A 21,258-nucleotide genomic window follows, 5' to 3' on the forward strand; every position below is an offset into this window, starting at 1 on the left:
CAACATAAGGAGTGCAGGGAGGCCATGGATATGGAGTTGCAAGCCTTGGAGGCTAATCACCCCAGGAAAAATTTCTCCTTTGCTGTCCAGTAAACGTGCAATCGGCTGTAAGTGGGTCTTTAAAACCAAGTTTCGTGCAGATGGGACAGTGGACAGGTACAAGGCACGTCTGGTGGCCAAGGGCTTCAACCAGATTGAGGGCATTGACTATACGGATAGCTTTTCCCCAGTGGCAAAGTGTGTAACTATGCGTATCTTCCTTGTTGTTGTTGCTGCTTATTCTTGGCCTATTCAACAGTTGGACATAAATAACGCATTTCTTCACAGGTACCTTGAAGAAGATATTTTTATGCTGCCCCCTGATGGATATAAGGTTCCTCCCAACATGGTTTGTAAATGTAGCGTTCTTTGTACGGCCTCAAGCAGGCCTCACGTCAATGGAACACAGAGTTCACTTTGAAGCTTACGGCTTATTGATTCGTTCAATCTGTCCACGACCACTGCTTTTTTATCAAGCCTCCTTCTTCAGGCATTATGGTTTTTCTCGTCTATGTGGACGATATCCTCATCCCAGGCCCTTCTCTCGATGATATTGCTGCAGTTAAACGGTATCATCACCAACTATTTACCATTAAGGATATAGGGGATGCGAGGTACTTTCTTGGGCTTGAAATCGCCCGTGGTTCTTCAGGTTTATACGTGGCACAAACTAAATATGTGTTGGACATTGTATGAGATACTGGCTTAGCTCAAGCTAAATCCGCTTCTAGTCCATTCCTTCCGGGTTTGAAATTGGTTGCTGGATCAGGTTCCCCTTTCTCACGCCCTGAATCCTATAGGAGATTAGTTGGGTGTTTACTCTATCTTGGCTTCACCCGATCGAATATTTCTTATTTAGTCCAGCAATTGAGTCATTACTTGAATCACCCCAGCGACTCACATTGGAAGGTAGCCTTACATGTGGTCCATTACCTTAAGGGTTGTCCTTCAAGAGGATTGTATTTTCCTGCTGCAAATTCATTAGTCCTTCGCGCGTACTGTGATGCGGATTGGGTATCATGCTTGGACTCCACACGTTCTCTCACAGGGTATTGCATATTTCTTGGTGATGCGTTGGTATCTTGGAAAACCAAGAAGCAGTCCACCGTTTCTCGGTCTACTGCTAAATATGAATATAGGAGTTTAGCTTCAACTGTTTGTGAACTCCGTTGGTTATTATATATTCTTTCTGATTTCCATGTTTCCGTTTCACTACCTATTGACTTGTTCTATGATAATAAGGCGGCCTTGCACATTCTGGCGAATCCGATTTTTCATGAGCGTACAGAGCATATTGAATTGGACTGCCATCTTGTTCGAGATGCTTACAAAGACGGGTTCATTTCCCCTATCTTTATTCCTGGTTTTCTACAGTTAGCTGATGTGTTTACAAAGTCTTTACTCATGAAGACATTCTTCTCTCTTGTCTCCAAGTTGGGACTGGTCTCCTTCGATCCCCGTCCCACTTGTGGGGGGGATGTTGAAGTTAAGCAGCAACAACAACAATCTCAGCAGCTACAGCAGCAACAAATAACAGAGCAACAGCTTGAGGAAGAAGAAGACGTTGGCTTCTTGGATACTAGCTAAAGAGTTTTTACTGAAGTCGCATTTTTGGCAACACATTTTAGTTCTGTTTCTGTGTTGTATAACTTATGTGTCAGGCCTTGTCATTTATTCTTGTTATTATTGGGCCATCTCATCGTCATATTGTTAGTTTGTTATTTTGGCAGTTATCTTGCATGACATATGTATATATATATAGAGCAGAGGTGATCGTCTTCTCTGTAACAGAAAATTAATAGAGATATTTTGCAGAAATGGAGAACACAATTTTCTCCCTAATGTTTACAACTTCAATTGTTTTTCTTCCTTTGCAATACAACATGCTTGGGCTTTGGTTACATATGTATTTTTTAGACAATATTGAAAAAAAATACTAACATTATTTTTTCTAGAAAAATTCGATTTTTCAATTTTTAAACTGAAAAATGTCGGTTATAACCAAAACCAAAATCGAACTAAAATTTGGGTGAAGAATCAAAAATTCGATTAAGTTCAATTCAATTGATGGAACTGAACACCCCTACGTATGAGAATCATATATAAATGCCATAAACTTTTTATTCTTGAAAAAGGATGAAATTTGTTAATTTTTTTGAATATTGATGAATTTAGTTGTGAATCCCATAAAGCAAGAGACTTTCACTATGTTTGATTTTGAATATAGAGTATGTTTGGTTTGCTTAATTTTGTAAGTTTTGAATATATTTTTGATTATCTTAAAATAGTTTTAATTACTTTTTCCAAAAAATATAATTAATTAAAAAATAATAGTTATTTTTAATCACTCAATTCTAAATAAATTATATATATTTTTATACATATATATATATAAATATATATATAAAAGAGACGTGATTTGATAATGAACAGTACTTTTTGTCTCCCTACTACCCAACATTAAACATACCATACTTATTTTATATTATCTTTAAAAACAAATCCAAACATACACACTATCTCTAACTTATTTTTATTTATCTTTGTTTTTTCTCTCTCTATTTCCACAAAATACCCTAAAATAAATTAAAAACAAAACCAAACATTATGTTTAATTGCGGAACTTCGTGTCTTATAAAACTAAATTACGAGTTTGCAAATATAATAATATACTCAAAAAGAGAAAAACAAAGACTCGATGATATTTTTCCAATTTAATTGGGCGCCACAAACCTCCAACTTCCGTGGCAAAGTTTGGTCCTTTTCTTAAATGTCGTGTTTCTTTCTCCTCACTCTCTGATCACACACACAATACATTAACTACGCTCGCTTCCACCTTATACTCTTCAACTTCGTTCCTTCCAAATTCAGAGCTTCTGACATTTTCTTCATATTCCCTTTACTTTGGAGAAGAAGAAAAAATGGCTCGACTCATCTCTAAGCCAAGCAGCGATTTCTTCAATATTTCATATGGCAAAAGCATAAGAGCTTCAACCTTCGGAACTTCGGTGGCAAACCAACCCTTGAATGGGCTACCCTTTAAGCAAAGCTTGAAGTTTAGAGTTTCTTGCAGCATAAAAGAGACAGAAAGAGAGAATGCTGCAGAAACACAAAGAATTCTAAGTGGGCTCGAAGTGAATGGTCAGTTGAAGGAGAAGGACGGTCTAGGGGAGTTTGGGAGTGTGGGTGGGGAAGTGGGCTTTAACTGGGATTGGCCGCCATGGAAGAATCTTCCTCAAAGATATAAGCTCATTGGGACTACGTCTTTGGCCTTTGTTGTTTGCAATATGGATAAGGTAATTTTTCTTGTTTGTTGTTTAGGATATGTTCTAAGCCTTTCTTGTGAGAGTACAATTCTTGTGATAATTGAAGAGGGTTGATTTCTCACTGGATCAAAGTAAATTCGTGCAGACAGGATGTATTTAATGCCTGGGATGTGTAAATGTTTGAAGGCCAAATTTTTCATTTTACCGAGGGAGGGGGCATTAGTTTTCTGCCTTGGAAATGAGTAGGAACTTATGTTGGAATAATGGAATCTTTTCTTGCTATGGAGTGATATGTTGCTATGGTGTGCTTGCCTTTTGGATATTTATGACTACTGATTGCAAAGTTATGAAAATTCATCTAGATATATTGTCAGAATTGATAAATGCTATTAGGTTAACTATGGGAAAATTTATGACTAATTTTTCCTATACTGAATAGGTGAATTTGAGTGTTGCCATAATTCCAATGTCGCATCAATTTGGGTGGAATGCTTCTGTGGCTGGATTGGTGCAGTCATCTTTCTTCTGGGGTTATGCACTTAGTCAGTTGCCTGGTGGTTGGCTCGCAAAAGTTTTTGGTGGGAGGTTGGTACCTGAGGCCAAACTTGGCTGTTTAAGTTTACACTAGCGACATTACTGTGGAGGATCCTAAAGCATGGGATGGTTGCTTATAAGAAGCCATTTGGTAGTTGCATGAACATATAAACAATACTAACATGTGAAGAAATATTTTGTATGCTCATGCAACTATGGAGATGGTGTTGCTACTGAGAATAGACTGACTTTCCTCTACGTTTTGCCAGCTAATTTGATTTGTTCTTGGTTCAGAATCAGAAATCTTTACAAATACTGATAATTCAAACCTCAGAATGACATTTTGATTGACCGAAGTTATAAAAGATCGGGAGAGGTTGAAACCTTAAAATGAAATCTAATGCGTTAAGAATTGGTCTGTGATCGAATTGTTTTATCAACAGTTTTCTTTGTTTGATCAACTGCACTGGTAATGGATGTATTTCTACAATTTGCATTTATTTTGATATAAGTCTTCGTTTTCAACAATGAGCAAAAAGAAAATTTTGGCGCCTTAATCCTGTCAAATGTGTCTTATTGCTTACAACTGATAAAACACATCCTCATTAAGTTTCTTGAAGTGCTGGTACTATGCAGTTTTCAATATTTATCTTGAGCATCATAAATAGGAAAATGGGAATTATCGATTCAAATCTTTTTTTCCATCGATTACCCTGTCTGTATGCAGAAAAGTTCTCGAAATTGGAGTCCTGGTCTGGTCGCTGGCCACAGCTCTGGTTCCCCTTCTTGCTGGGTTTATGCCAGGACTTATATTTTCCAGGATTTTGGTAATTCCATTTCTCCGAGCTTCCATAAATACTATCTCATGCTAAGATAAACTCTCTACTTGTTTCGTTATCAAACTGGGAGCAAAATAATTTTTCTGGTCTGATGACAACTTAAACTTCTTCCGATTAATTTCATTCAAAACTTTGCACGCATTCAGATTCATTTCTGTTTATCCTTTATCCTGACTTGCTTAATTAACAATTCAGGTTGGAATAGGAGAAGGTGTTTCACCATCTGCTGCCACTGATATGATTGCTAGGTACGTTGTTAATGTGACGTCCTTGAAACCAGAAGGATGAACACAGATAAAAGATGAAAAATATTGTAAAGAGAATGAGATAATGAGAATTAGAAAAGAAATAGAGAATTTATCACTGATGGAGAACAATAAATCGTTATTCTAGATACTTTTGGCACTGGTAAGAAATGGAATATTTTGATTTTTTTAACTGCTATTAGGTTCCACAATGTCTTATAGCACCTAAAATTCTGTCTGTACCTGCGGAAAAGTTGGGGTTTCTTCTATTTCATATTAGCTTGCCTATTCTTATGGTTTTCTTGACAAAGTTATCTTAGAAGGTAATGTTATTAGAAAGTACAAAGGTCAGGATCTTTAAGTAGTCCATTATGACTTCTCACTATAAAATTGTTTGCAAGCATTGCTTTCTGTTGAGTTATCCTTTGTATTTACATGAAGACAGAACTATGCCGTCTGGATTCATGAGTTCAAAGACCACTGATTCAATTGTTAAAATTTCTGCAGATTAGAAATTTTCTAGATGATCTGAGATATTCTCTGTTACACTAGTTTTGTTATAATGATAAGATTAACAAGAAATAGTGTAACCTTAAATACTTTTAGCGGAAGTCAGAAGTATTTTAGGAAAGAACCACATTGCTGCTCGTTCTGGTCTTTATAAGGAGTGCGATGACGCAATCTAGGACTTATAATTACTGCATATGTAATTTCTTCTTCGTGGAGTTCTTTGTTCTGGGACTGACAGATTTAGATACTTCTCTTGTTTTGATCTTTATCAGATAATAGATTCTTTTCCTTCTTTTTTCTTTATTATTTGTTGGGGCGTTGGTGAGGAATTGGTTTGACTCTTGTTATTCTGCCCAAGAATCCATGATTTAAGTTTTCATTCTGAAGTGCATTATAAATTATTGTATCATGTATTGTAATGGGGGAATGCTTTTTTAACCTATGCAAGTTTTAGGTGTTTATCGATGCTGAAATAGTGAATCTTAAGGATAGATTTAAGGTCTAAGTGTTTCATTAAAACAAATCATTTCTCCTGCTCTTTAGTTAGGAGTCAGTGGCTATTGCACAGTGCAGGTTTTTACTTAGAAATCAGATGTAAGCAACGTGTATGTACTTGAATGCCATCTTTTGCTTCTGATTATGCCATAAGGTGACTATCTCTAGTGTTCTCTACTTCTTAACCATGTCTATATCAATAAAAACTTGGAACATGGAGCAAGCTAACCGAAAATTCTTTGCCTTCTGAGTTGCTATAATGGATCCTCTCTGCTGTAAGTGAAGTTATTTATGTGTAGAATAGAGTCAAGTATAGAAACAATGAAGTGTACGATGAGTCCGCATTTCACATCATAAGTACATATGATCGTTGTTTATAAGCTCTGTTCAATACACTTCACTAAGGTATCCAAAAAGTTAGTGGTCCACAAAGGGTTTGATTTCATTATATCTTAGGGAATAGGGGAAACAGCACAATTTGTTTGGATGCACCTCAAATGTTGTAGCCCAGAGTTCAAAGGAAAATATTTTATTTTTGCCTGTTCTTCATTGCTTCATTATCTGTGGAGTGGGAAGTGAAGAAAAGGTGGTAGATCGGTTTAATAGTTTGAGAAGGTTGGTACCCGAGGTTCAACTTTACTTCCTTTCAATCTCTTCCTTTATCAATTTATGAGTCATTGCCTGTATCTTCTGATGATAATAAATTGACTTCATCACTAACTCTTTTGAGGGGTTCTGTATTTGTGATTGCTTACTTCTTCACTTGTGTTCTATGTAACATCGATTTGAACTATTTTCAGGTCAATACCAATTGAAGAGCGTTCACGTGCAGTAGCATTTGTTTTCGGTGGTTTGAGTGTTGGAAGTGTCTTGGGGTAATGATCTTTTAGCAATTAATCTTCATTTTGCCTTCCATGCATCATATTTGTTAGATTTTGCAAGATCTTATATGGAAGATAGCGAAGCTTTTATTACGCAGTATGGAATTGATTGGCTGGCAGCTATAACACATAAAATCTATTTGAATTTACAGTAGAATGATTTGAACTCGTTATTTGTTTTCTTGTTAGTCAAATGTTGTGATTGGGTTTTCACTCACTTGTAATATTTGGATCGTTGAACTGCAGGCTTCTTTCGGCGCCTCCACTAATCCAGAATTATGGCTGGGGATCTGTATTTTACATTTTTGGCTCCCTGGGTATAGCCTGGTAAGATAATGTTCGAATTTAAATCAGATTGTATATCCCTGTCCCTTGGAACCAATAGAAGAACCATGAAAATAAAAAGCAGAATAACCCCAAAAATCTCATGTTTTCGTTCTAGATGCAACATAATCAGTTCTTTTTTCTCTTCTGTAATAGGATAAGAAAATATCCCTGGTGAAAGCCTGTCAATCACTATAATTTTCTTTCTCCAGTTTCATAGGTAAAGATACATAAGTAATTGATGTGGTCACTTAAACTAACATAGACTTTTCTTTTCTCCCTCAAATCTTTTAAACTACTTTTCAGGTTTTCAGTATTTCAGTTCGTTAGAGAAGATGAGCCTCCATTTAGAGCTCCTTACTTGTCATGTATGCTATTCTTTTTTTATTTTTCATTTTTGTCTAAATTTCTGCCTCCGTCGTTTTTAAAGTCTTTGCTGTTTGAAATAAGCTTAACTTGTTTTTAATTGTTTGTCGATTTCAGTAGTCTATGGTGATGACGTCTTCATTTTTTGTTATGTTAATGCATGTGCTAATGCCTTGAATAGCTTCTGTACAAATTGATCTAGTAATCATTTTAGTTTTGTCAAAGTTATTACGTAATCCAAATGGTTGCTAAAGAATTTGAAATCCATATATAACTCATTTGTACAAATAAGTGTAATAGACTAGTTATTATGGACATATAAATTTGGCTCCAAAGTAGGTAACTAAACGCAACCATAAGGTATACTTTTGACCGTTCTCCTTATTTGATCTGATTCTACCTTTTTTTCTCGATTATCAACCCTTGCAGATTAGAATTCTGGACCAGATCTAGTTTATCGATGATCTTTATGAAGTAAAATGTTTATGGTTTTAAGAAAACCGCTCGTCCGATTCAGAAGTGACTAACATCTGCATTTTACAAAATCAGCTGACAAGAATCTGAGAAGTCATGGACACTTAGTTATTAAATTTTTTTCATTTTTCATTTCAATTCGCATCTTCTGGAAATTGTTTGTAATGATTGAATCACACTCCCTTGTATTCATATATTGGACCCTAGCCAGCTATATCTTGACTGTAAAATCTAAGGCAGGCCTATAAACTACTCCAAAAGATTTCGTCCCAAGGCTGATGTGGGAAGATGTTGCAACTCCCCCACAGTACGCGAAATGTTCGTTGTATCCATCCTCTGGTTATGGTCAAATACCAACCTAAAGTTTAGGACCAATTGAGGAGGTGATATTAAACCATGGCTCCGAAGTATCTGAATAGACTCTTGCCTTAGTCTATGCAGTTGTCACTAGATAATTGCAACATAAATAGCTTAAGCTCACACTGCAAGAGCCAACAAAAACTTTCTTAAACTAGTTAGACTATTTCCCTATAATTGAAGAAAGGTTGTTACAAGTTCATTTTCTAGTGATGTGAGACAATTCTTGTACAAAATTATGCTATACAAGTGAGTGAGAAGATTTATGTGGGACGATTCTGCTTCGGTTGGATTGATTTGTCCTAAGTTCCAATAACTCTGTTTTGAAGTTTAAGATTGTAATGTTTTCCATCAACGCTTTACATATAGAAAATGCCGAAACCTTATAGTCCGATATTTTCCTGACTCGCATATATGCTATAATTTATCTTTGCAGGGCCTCAATCTAACCCTATGAGCAAGCCATGGGGTTCCTCTTTGAAAGAGTTGAGTAGCTCACTAGGGGTAGGTGTATCTATTCCTTTAATACTAGACGCAGATACGTATTTAAATTACATAAAGAATTTGAAACAAGCAGAATCCGACCCTATTATTATCATGTTTCATAAAACAACAAGGATTTTACATGTCTCTTTGCATGACATCCTTGAGAATTGTGGTTTTCTCTATGATAATAGTATCTGCTAGCATAGGAATAATAATAACTTAAAACAGTTGGTTTTGTTGTCAAGAAAAACAATGAATTAAATTAAGAATCAAAAGAGTTGGGAACATTGATTGGAGTTGAGAGCTTCTGTGTGACTATTTCTTGATAATATACAGGATGTACCTTGGAAGGAATTTTTCAAATCTAAAGCTGTATGGGCAATGATATATGCTCACTTTTGTGGAAGTTGGGGTCACTATACCTGCTTATCTTGGCTTCCCACATATTTCAGGTGCACTTTTATTGCTACATTTTGTCAAAAGATTGAAAACCGTTTATTCTTGTCGCCATAGCTGCAGGATTCTTTCTTGGGAACTTTTAAAGGTTTACCCATGGACTATGCTTATGAAATTCACAACTTTATTGGATCATTGCAATATGTATTTACTTTGATGGTACTAATTGGTGACTTTACTATCACGACATGGATATCTAAGTAACCAAAGTTTAACCTTTCAGCATGAGAGTATCGTAATGCCTATACCCAGTGTCTTATTGTTAACTACGAGCTTGCATCTGCAAAATGGGAGAAAATATTTGAATATTTGGACTTTGAACCAACTTTCAATATGACTTTATTAGTTTGAAGATCGAATGCTGTCGGAAATTTACATGTTCACTTTTCGAAGGCTTTTATACATGCATCTCAACTTTGCAAATTTGGGGCACATTATTATTAAATGAAGTGTAATTCCTTGTAGCATTCAAATTATTTACATTGAGTTTGTGAAATTTGTCCTCTTAGACTAGTAAATGCTGAAATTCTTGGATTCCTTTTCATCTTTGAGACAACCTTTGCTTTTCTTTATCCTGTATTCTTCTCTTCTCTATTGTTAGTTTTTAGTCAATAAATGCAATTCACTATGAAAATAATTTATTACGGTGCAAGTTATTATGCAATCGGATTTTAAATAGAGCAACATCCCTTGCAGTGAGGAGCTGAATCTTGATCTGACAGAAGCTGCTTGGGTAAGTCTAGAACATTTTAGTGATAGATTTTATACATCAATATGCTGTTTGTCCTATTTTTGATGCATCAATAACCATCCAATTAGTAATATCTTCATTAACTTCCATATCAGAACATGATAATATACTCAATCTGACTTTACTTCCTCAGTATGATTGTTGTATCAAATGCAAATACAGAAGAAAGGGACATTGTTTCTACCTTATTGTTTCATAGAAGATATCATAAGCTGCGGAGCAAATTTCCATAGTATTTTTAGATAATGAATTTAGAAATGCAAAAAAAATTTCAACCTAAATTCTAGTCCCGTAATCTCATCATTAACTAATTACTAAAGTTGATAATAAATGGCGCTTCAGAGGAACTTGTTTTGACTTAATATTGAGTTGGAAAACTACTGGAAGTGTTATCTAACGCATCTGAGCATTGTTGATGTTATTGTAGAAAGTGTGGAAGAAACTAGGTGGCATGAGACTTCATGGTTAAACTCATGGTTCTTATCAATATTATATCTCTGTAAATTAGCTAATAGTGTTGGCCTCGCACTCTTTAATCAAAGTTCATATAGGGAAACCTTCTAAAATTAACCCAGCAGCCAGCACAAGTCCTGGAAACATGGAAAAGACTGCTTGGAGTGGTCATAGTAGGGTTGCCTATGGAAAGAGTTACCAACAGAATGGTACAAAAATATCCTTTCTGACTGCAAAAAGAAATGTAATAATAATGGAAATATCAAATTGGACAATAACCTTTATCCACAAGGATGTTTAATTGCGGTCTGTTTCTTCCATTTTAGAGCAGCTTTACAGCAACCAAGATCCTATTCATGTAGGAATGCAAAACTTAGTTGGTTGAAGTATCGCACAGGACCTCCTGTATATATTATCACCTCATTTTACATAATAGAACATCGTACCAGATTTGACAAAATTCTTTTTCAGGATACCATGTTGTCCACACCAGTGTTGTAGCTTGAAAACCAACTCTTTATTTTACAGTATTTGAATATGATATGGGAACCTATATTTGACTGCATATATCTTCAAACCTGCTTTAATATTCCTTATATCTCTCTAAATATCTGTACCTGTGTAATGTTTCTCTCCAATTAATTACATATTTTTGGCATAAGTAATACCAAAGATTAAATAAGATGAAGTACATATATGTTACTTGTGAAGGAGAAAGTGAGTGCTCATGGGAAGACAGAGTTGAAATATGATAACATGCTTATAAACTAATTCGGAGTTTGTATTGAAAATGTTGCATGACAATACATCATCAATGATTTTGGTTGTGTGAGTTCTTGGCAATTAACGAGGATTAATACAAACTTTTTGTCTTATGCAACTGCAGGTTTCAGTTCTTCCGCCACTAGCTTCAGTCGTTGTCACCAGCATTGCATCCCAATTGGCTGACAGCTTAATCTCGAAAGGCGTTGAAACCACAGTGGTGAGTTAAAGGCGGATGCTTATTTATGTAATTTTTTGTTCATGAGTTCAAAAGTACATTAAATGCAGAACCTTAGTACCCCCTGGATTCAGGATTAGAAAACTTCTACCCCATATATGCTTGTTTTAAACGTATCATCCTCTCTGTTTGATAGTCCTTAACAGAATGGAGGGCTCTGTGATATGTAATTGGTGTACATGGAACCTTCTCTGTGAAGAGAAGCACTAGAAATTAAATGGTGAAAGTGTAGAGTTTACCTAGGTACATATGCTTACTCCTCTCGTAATAAAATCCCGTTGGTTTCTGCATTACCTTAAGCTACTGTCTTCTTTTTGCCGTTTCTGTTTCTTGAATTAAAAAAATCAGACCTTTCAGTCGAAGTCACGAGTTTCTTGTTTGATATTCTCAAACCTGAAAGCTCTTGTTTGATATTTTGTGTCAGTGATTTGTCGTTATTGGAACTGTATAGCTAATATGCCCTTCATAGTGAAGTACTTGCTTTAGCATGTCTGCTGTTTACAGTACTGGAAATACTTCATATTCTCTTCTCAAACCTCTCGTCATATTATTTGTCACTCCAAGTTCCTTCTACAATCATAAGTCAAACTACTTTTTGCAACTTGGAGGAAGTCATCTGCATTTGAAACTTTAAATTAGGAAATCCACTGTTTCGTATGGTAACAGGTACGGAAAATTTGCCAAACAATCGCATTTGTTTCTCCTGCGACTTGCATGATTCTTTCCTCTATCGATTTAGGACTGAGTCCATGGGAAGTCGTTGCAATCCTTACAGGTGGTTTAGCGCTATCGAGCTTTGCCTTATCAGGTACTAAACCCGTAACAGCTTTGGTAGCATATTCAAACAGCAGATTCTTAAGTTATAAATTTTAATACAACGTCATTCGTTTGCGGCAGGCTTGTACTGTACCCACCAAGACATGTCGCCCGAATATGCAAGTGTCCTTTTGGTATGATTTTTTGTGCGTCTAGCACTTGAAGTTGTTACTAAACAATGTTTTTGGGATATTATTTTATTGATGACGAAGTTATGATACGATTTTCTTCATATACTTACTGAAACTGAATTATATGGTCATTCTTGCAGGGCATAACCAACACAGTCGGAGCAATACCTGGAATTGTTGGTGTCGCCCTCACAGGTTACCTTCTCGATTCGACTCACTCATGGGCGGTAAGTACCTTTCTTAGCAACATTTGTGTTTTCTTGATACAATTACATAGACATCTCTTAATTTTTCTAGCATATTGCCAAAAACCCCTTCAATTTTGAAAAACTACGTTAAGACTTCCTGTAGTCGCGTTTTATATTACAGATTTCCTTTACCATCTGGTCTTTAGGAAGAATTTGTAATGCATAATATGTTTGCAAAGATTATAGCATAATTTTTCAAAATAGTAAGTGATTTAAGTTTTCTCGTATACCCCTGTCCTAATACATATACGTCTATTTCTCACATAGATGTCGTTGTTTGCTCCGTCGATCTTCTTCTACCTCACCGGTACAATTGTCTGGTTGGCGTTAGCTAGCAGTAAGCAGCAAACATTCTCCAAGACCGACTAATAGTAGCATTGAGCGTCGGAACAACCCCATCTCATTTTCGGATGTATTACATATCCGAACAATTTTGCGCAGTGTAGGTTGCCCTTTTATATTACCTACTACTTAGGTTCTTGTATCCCTTCTTACCCCTTGTGCAAAATCATAGGCTAATAACATTTTATTGCATCATTGTTAGTACAACATATGAGTGTACATATTATGTACGTACCTTCCTGTATTAATGTTTGATTTGTTTTGTAAGGGATATTTATGGTTATAAATTTCAGTGAGTCCTGTAAATGCAAATGACTTCAAACTAAATTACCTGTCTTGGGGTAATTTTCCCTGTTTTCAGTTTTGATGAACGACCACATCATTTAAACTGTTAGAGAAATGAATAATTTATATTAATATTGTAACACGTCCTCTTCATGAACTCTTTTTTTAATAAATAGCATTATTGAGCCAAATTCGAGATTTTTTGTTTATATTACAATGATTGATTTATGAAGGATTGTGATCGCAATCTTGTTAAGCCCATGTGTTGGGCTCTATTTTTCCATTGCCCTTTGTCCTGAAATTTTGCTCTGTATTGTCGAATATGCCCTTAATGTTTTTCGAAACAACCTAATAACTTGGTAAGTACAATTAATGCACCAACATCTTTTTTGACTTCTATAGGGACCAAAAGCATAAAATTTATGTTTTTGTCTCTTGCATCATAATTGTTAGTAAACATGCTAGTGTAATAACTAAGCATTGTGTCCAAATAAATCAGCAACAAGTAAACAAGTCGGTTCTCAGTCGTATCCTAACTTGTCACAGAGATAATTGGGACTTAATTTAAATGGGCATCATCCCATAACAACTACTATTACAATCGCGAATATTATTAAAGTAGATTAATATCCCACGATAAATAAATTATATCCACGTTGCATAATTTATAATTGTTCCAGAGAAATGCAACAATTTATAATTGTTCCAGAGAAAATTCTTTTCAAATCACAAATTTAATTAAATCCGACAATCATGCGACAATTACAATTGCATATGCTTCTTGATAACTCTCTCCGAACTATACATCAATTGTGTGTAGAAACACCAATTAATTACTCATGAAAAACACAAGTACACTTCATTTTTCCACCGAAAGAATTGAACAAAAAACTGAAAACCTTTGCTGGCTAGTTCTTATTTGATCAAATCACCATTGGGAAATGAATCAGTTTTATGTTTTTTCTGTATCTCTACCTGCAAGCTGGGACAGCAGCATTTGGCATGTGAACAAATACAATGGAGTAAGGAGCGACCATTATGGGCTCCGATGAATTCACCCTCACAGGCTCTAGTACAGGTATAAGCCCGGATGAGTTAACTGTTAATGCCTTTCCGTTCAGCAAAATGGTCCGGCTCTGTATGTTCCCGTCCGCTGGTGTTAAGTGGTATTCTTCTCTTACTTTGCCAGATACCTGTTTGTTATGATGCAACGGTGTTGCTGTTGATCTATGCCTGTGGTGCCTGTGTTTGCGTAGGCGCGTCAATGTACCGTTGAAGTCGACTTTTGCATGGACAGTCGTGTTCCCGTCTATGTTTATGAGAAGTAGGGTGACGCCTTGCTGCAAATACAGGCTGCGATCAGGCCGGTTGATGTCTTTGTTGTTTTGGTTTATGAGACGGGCAAAGGTTTTGTTTCCCTAAAGTAGAGTGATACTTACAGATTGCTTTGCGCAGTGAGCGTAAGCACGGATCGTTCGATTCCCTGTAAAGTTGGTTGACAAAACATATGTTCCCATTAACCGATGCCAAAGAAGAGCACTGCAAGAATGCAACCAGCTAGTTGTAAGTCAGAAAGAAAACATAGTTCAAGTATATCTCGATACCAGATAATTGGGCAATACAAATCCGAGAAAATCCAGTGATATACCTATTGTTTCTGGATTCACATTGTATCACTGATAGTATATGCCAATATGATTATATTATAGGCCATTATTACGATCTTACTAACTGTTCTAGTAAGTCCAACTTTTTACTATTCGTATTTTTCTTTATTTTTACTAATTTCAGATACCTGAGTATTCCTCAATGTATTTGTTCCGTACCGCTTGATAATATCTCTACGACTAATGCTAAATATTATCTAGGGACCATTTGTGGATACCGCAACTCTAAATTGTGGTCGGCAGTGAACTGAGAAACGGTATGTGAAACAAATTCACCTTGGGTCGAACTTCTGGTAAACAATCCAAACTAGCTTTAAGCATTGCAGCAATGTCTATGGCACGCAAGGGAAATTTATGCAACAGAAGGGCAAAGGGAAACGCAGTTAACGAAAAATCCAGTTTCACTTAACCTGTAGTAATCTGGATTTGGAGCAAATGTGGTGGTATTGAGTAAACCGTAGTTGCCACCAATTAATGTCTGCCTGCAATATGTCTTGGTATCGTAAGTTGATGCCAGTCCTAGTTGATCCAGGTACCTATTCATCATTTAACATCATTATCAGCTATAAACGTCAAGTCCAACCAATCCAAGAACTGTTCCAAATTGCAAGGGGCTATTACCAGAAACTAAACACAAAAGCGTTTGTAACTCCATTGCGGCCGCTATTGTAAGCCCCCCCAGCTTCACCAACCCAGGCGGCAGCTGAGTTTTCCGAGGTCCTGATGATGTTGTGGAGGTTCCTGAAGACATCAGCTCCATTATCAAGAACAGATGGATTCAGAATCCTTTCTATAAGGTGCTCATCACTTCCTACAAATAACCCAAGTGAGAATTTGTTTATATGGGGTCAGCAGCAGCAGATTTGTGACCGATATCTTCTCGTTTTACTTTGTTTTCTGAAATACCTGGGCCAAGATTATATATATGGTGGCTGATCACATTCATTGATCCGACTGTTTTAGCTAGGAACTGCTGGAACCATCCAGGGTCAAAGAATCCTCCAGGTGCTATGATCTGTGGTTTTGTGTTAACTTCCTTGTAAATATCATGTATTAAGTCGTGTAGAACGATAGTGTCAAAGGCATACGTATCCACATCGATTCCTACACCTATTCCCCTTCCACTCAATTCATTCCCTGACAACATACGAGATAGAGAAACTTTTCAACTATCCCAAAAACACAAATGCTTTGATTAAACTCAACTCATAGTCATCAACAAATTCACACACACACGCTGACATGGTATTGGCAAAACGACATTACAAAAAAAAATTCTTACCAAGTTCCCAACCGTAAATGTTATAGCCCTTTCTCACAGTATAACGAATGAGAGATGCTGCATTCGACGAATCCCAGGGACCCGTAGCAGTATTGTTAGGCTGTATCGATTTTCCCTTAAGAGCGTTCAATCCGAAAATGACAAGAGCCCTGAATCGAACACGCAAAGAGATTGTAAGTCTGAATATCAGCATCACCTCTTGTATAGAACTTGAATTCAGACAACGGACGACCTCCTTACCCTGATTGATTAAAGAAGGAATTTAGTTCATCCCATCTGGCCAAGGGCAGACATCCTCCAGTGAAACCAAACATCTGCGAGGAGTTCTTGGCAAACGGAATGCACGGTTCCGGTTTATCCTCAGTTTGATAGATGACTTTGTCTTGTAAAGTGCCCCCCAATCTGATCTTCAATGGTGAAAAGGCTACATGATTATACGGCATAAAGCAAGTTATGCTTCACCATTTTCATTTAATGGGATAAAATTCCACTTCGTGCCGAGAAAATATAAAAGAATCTATACCTTTTACCGCGTTCAAGAAAACACTATTCTTAAGATCCTGCAATTAAAATCATGAAACAGATTAAATTTCTGCTTACAAATTTTATATTGAGATTATGAAGAGATGAGCACAAGCAATGACAAAATGGAGTACCACTTTTGTTCTGAAGTGGACAGTAACAAAATCAAGAACCAAGAAACGGAATCAAAATGGACCCTGGTTATCAAATTTGACCGTAGTTTATTGAAACAGCCATATAAAAAAGGCCAAAAAGCATAAGAATTGTATCTCAAAACCTCAACAGAAGAACTGCATTCTTCAAACACCAAGCTCATATATGTGCACACACACACAAAGACAAAACCGTAAGGCCGAAAAAAGCACTTTGAATTGAATTCCGAAACTTCAAACACAGAACATCTGGATTTCTTCCAAACACCAACTTCATATATGCACAAGCAAGCGCGCCTACACACACATATACAGATGTATATATACATATATTTAGAGAGAGAGAGAGAGAGAGAGAGACCAAATTCAGCAAAGAAGCGTGGCCCCAGCTACAAGTTCCATAATCACACTTCTCAGGCGGCCACCAGTCCAGCGTCGCGCATATGAAATCCTCATCCGTCTTCGCAATGGGGCTCTTCCCATCAACAAATACAATCCCTTCAACAGTTTCACCAGCCTTCACATCACCAATGCAGCACAGCACACACACCAACACCCACCACGCCTTCGGCAAAACGAAAGAACCCATCTCTGACAACCCCACAAAAATTCAAGAAACGTCACTTCAACACCTGCCCAGCCTCATTAAACCCAGAAAAAAGACTAAAACTTCACAGGTCCCAAATGCTCAAAAATCATCTTCCCAGTTGAAAACAAAGTTCATATAGCAAGAAAGAAACAACCGGTGGGGGGTCCGGACTATGAACTAAAATAAGAAAGAGACAGGGACATTTAAGGAGCTAGGAAAGCTTTATTCGAGCTGACAATAATGGAGAAACGAATTCAAGATTTTTGGTGCTGTTTTTCCTTTTTCATGGTGTGGAAGTAAATAAACAATGTCCAAGTTCGTTGAAGTGGGCCATTGAAAATGTGCTTTGCTTCAGAAAGGCGTAGAAAGATTGCAGAAGCGCAGAGGGAAAGGTAAAGTATGGCCGAATAGGAATTTTGATGAACTGTTGTGGGGTTCACAAGATCTGGGGCCACGCCCATTAACAACGCTGCTATATAGAAAGAAAAATAATGATGAAAAATGCATTAATAGTATCTTACTTGGTTTTGAATTTATCATTTTTAGTTCATTTAGAACACCCTTTTTCAGTTGTAAGAAGTTTGGTGGCTTCTGTTCCTATAATTATCATAGGCTAGGTATGCCTCAGGACCACCTACATGGATGTTTAATGATTCCTTACCGACACAATATTTGAGTCGAGAGCACATTATTGTTCGGGTTTGTTTTAATTATTATTAAATTTTGAAAATTATATCTAAATTTAATTTGATTATTAATTTGTTTGAGCTTTAATTAAATCAAATACAAATCGAACTCAAGTAATTCGATATTTTTAAGTATATTTTATTATTTTTATATTAATAGAATCGAGCTTGAGCGAGCTCAAAAGTTTACGAACAAAGTTCGAGTTGTAAAACATATTGAGTCCGAATAAGTTTTTATCAATCGATTCCAATCGAATAAATAATTTGATTATATTTTTTCAATTGAGCCGACAAGTGCTGGTACTCTTTCTGAAATATGTTAAAAGAAGATTGGAAATTATGAATATGGTTTCATACTTATAGGACTCGGCAATTTTAATTCTGTTGGAAAATAATATCGTTATTTATTTTGAATTTATTATTCGTATAAATTTTGAACACATTTTTTTAGTCGTAAAGTGGCTTCGATTTTCGATTATTGTCATGGACTAGGTGTGCCTCGTGATTACTTATATTGATGTTTACAGATTACTCACAAATATCATACTCATATTAGTTGTTCATTCTTACTAACTAAGTCACAAGAGTAGCAGTTTCAGTCGTGTTAGAATTCAATTTAATAATTAAGTGCAATTTTAAAAAAAAAATTGACACATCAAAATCCACCTAAAATTGGAACTCACACGAGGGATATATGTAAAATCCCAACCATATTTGAAATTTCTAATGGATTTTGTTCTTTATATTCCAATTCTTGTAAATTGCAGAATTTAATTGCTAAATTAAATTTCAATAGGACTAAAATTGTCGTCTCAACCCTGTAATTATACAATCTTGCAATTTTCCCAAATAAGATTTTATGAATTAAAAACTTCATTTTTCCCTGAAAATATAACTCCATATTTGAATTTAAAATATAAATAATATAAATAAGAATTTCTAGCAACAATACAAATAAAAATCCATAATTATACTTCTTTTTTCCTACTTTTATTTAAAATTTCATATTAAATTAAAATCTTGATGAATTCATATTTTCAGAGAAGGTAATGATGAATTCATGTTGATGGATAATGTGTTCACCTCAAGCAAACGACACTATTCTTCCATTTTAAGATTGCCAGCCAACCAAGTTGGGATCTAACAAATCAAAATTTAGCAATATACAATTATTATATAATTAATTATATCATTAACTAAAATTGTTGTGTTTTCCCAATAACAAAAAATTAATAACAATAAATACAAATATAATTTTAAATAGCTGTTAAAAAATTTCAAGATTTATTTTTAGAATTATTTCTGTACTAGCATAATTTCTGACAGCTTAAATTACAGTTAATGTATCGTAATTTACGTTGGGGTTCGATGGTCTTATTTATTTAAAAATAATAATCGACGTTCCACGAAAATGAATTTTCTAGCCAATCGCAATTTAATAATTAATTTTATTATTTTAAAATTAATTCCTTTATTTAAATTTTTTAAACATAGACTTAAACTCAGCCCACGTGTGGATGGAACCTTTCACATGATTGTGTGGTAAATATATATATATATATATGTAGGTACGAGATCTGATATATACATATATATATATATATATGATGGTAATTTCATTAGCTTTTTGGACCCCAAAACCCTAAAATCTGGCATAAATGTGATTCATCCTTACATCATTAAAGTACACAACCATAGTACTCATCAACACATGCTATGTGAGTTTTTAGCATGTGCTAGAAATTTGGTGGGACTGAAAATTGTAGTGTATATATATGCCATATTTTATTAGGTGAAAATATTGTGATGGGGAATAAAATAAAATTAATTAATATTAATATATAATATATTTAATTTATAGTAATTTTTAGGGGTAATTTCATTTGTATCATTTTAAGATTACGTTCGAATACACGAATATATTATGTATTTTGTAAAATTATAAGTACACAGTTCCTTAAGAGGTTGTTACTGTAGTGGGGTGTTTGTATAGACTTTTGACTGAATAGGATGTATATTTATAATTACAATTACAACCGCAAGGACTGTAATTGTAATTTGACAATGAGTAGGGGGTTTATGTGTATATTTAGATATAACTTTAAGGGGTGTCGATGTAATTTTTAAATTTTATATTGATTAGGATTTTATTAACGTCTATGTATTTAATTTCTCTTTTCGTTAAATTCTTTTTTTCTCGTGAGACTGTGATTCTTTTATTGCAAGCCTATAAATACATGGGTTAAACTCATTATTCAATACCTTTGATTGCTGAATGAATTTTTCGTTATCAATCTTTAATTACCACATAATTGGTTCAGTTTTAGTTTAATTGTCCTACATCATATCAATGTATTTATTTTCAAGTTATAATTAGGGAAAAAAATTGATTGGTGAAGGAAAATTGATCCATGGGCATAAAAGACATTTCAGTGACTCGCCCTTGGTGAAAAATGTGGAGAAGAAAATTAAATAAGGGCAAAATGAGATTTCAAACTCGTTACCATAAAAATAAGGTAAATTACAAAGACTTCTTCTGACGTTTGACATAGTTATGAACACCCCCTCGTTGTTTCAATATTACAAATACCCCCTCATGTTTGACGAAATTATGTAATCCTTGGGTGAAGGTATGAAACAGTCAACTTTGCCTTTCTAGTATTTTTTTTATTTTTTTAAAAATTAAAAATTTATAAAAAAAATTGAATAGGGTGGATGAAAAATTTTTAAAAATTATAAAAAAAAGTATCCATTCAGTCCATAAAAAAAATAAGAAATTTTCTAAAAATAAATAAAATTATAATTTTTAATTCACAAGATTATTTTGGTTAGTTCACCACAAAAAATGGAAAAAAAATCTAATGGATTGGGTTGATTGTTAGACGACCGCTAAAATTAGGGGATATAGTAATTTTTCAAACAACGAGAGGTACTTGTAATTATGCCAAGCCTTAAGGGAGGTCATTGTAATTTGCCCTAAAAATAATTATGTCTATAAACCTATTCGGGAAATTCTAGCTCGGATTTGAACCAGTCATATGTCAAGTGCAATACACTTGCCA

General features: G+C 35.1%; 2 protein-coding genes across 3 annotated transcripts; one reads left to right on the forward strand and one right to left on the reverse strand.

The window, feature by feature from the left end:
• On the forward strand, positions 2,824 to 13,371 carry LOC105162243 (probable anion transporter 6, chloroplastic). The gene is made up of 15 exons (XM_011080237.2): positions 2,824 to 3,335; positions 3,745 to 3,890; positions 4,567 to 4,666; positions 4,874 to 4,926; positions 6,729 to 6,803; positions 7,056 to 7,136; positions 7,440 to 7,501; positions 8,767 to 8,834; positions 9,153 to 9,268; positions 9,969 to 10,005; positions 11,363 to 11,458; positions 12,143 to 12,284; positions 12,374 to 12,426; positions 12,564 to 12,650; positions 12,939 to 13,371. Exons 1-15 carry the CDS (start codon positions 2,961 to 2,963, stop codon positions 13,038 to 13,040), a joined length of 1,593 nt encoding a protein of 530 aa, XP_011078539.1. The 5' UTR covers positions 2,824 to 2,960; the 3' UTR covers positions 13,041 to 13,371.
• Positions 14,011 to 17,957, reverse strand: LOC105162244 (heparanase-like protein 3). 2 transcript variants are annotated; one of them, XM_011080239.2, is made up of 9 exons: positions 17,283 to 17,957; positions 16,771 to 16,807; positions 16,488 to 16,671; positions 16,248 to 16,396; positions 15,872 to 16,102; positions 15,587 to 15,776; positions 15,376 to 15,501; positions 14,738 to 14,837; positions 14,011 to 14,638 (listed from the first exon to the last, which is right to left on the reverse strand). In XM_011080239.2, the coding sequence occupies exons 1-9, from the start codon at positions 17,508 to 17,510 to the stop codon at positions 14,270 to 14,272; spliced, it is 1,614 nt and encodes a 537-aa protein (XP_011078541.1). In that variant the 5' UTR covers positions 17,511 to 17,957; the 3' UTR covers positions 14,011 to 14,269. The 2 variants fall into 2 exon arrangements, with proteins under 2 accessions (XP_011078541.1, XP_020549276.1); XM_020693617.1 differs by lacking the exons at positions 16,488 to 16,671; positions 16,771 to 16,807; positions 17,283 to 17,957 and having other exon boundaries at positions 15,872 to 16,134; positions 16,248 to 16,387.

This window comes from Sesamum indicum, linkage group LG5 (assembly GCF_000512975.1).
Source record: "Sesamum indicum cultivar Zhongzhi No. 13 linkage group LG5, S_indicum_v1.0, whole genome shotgun sequence".
NCBI lineage: Eukaryota > Viridiplantae > Streptophyta > Magnoliopsida > Lamiales > Pedaliaceae > Sesamum > Sesamum indicum.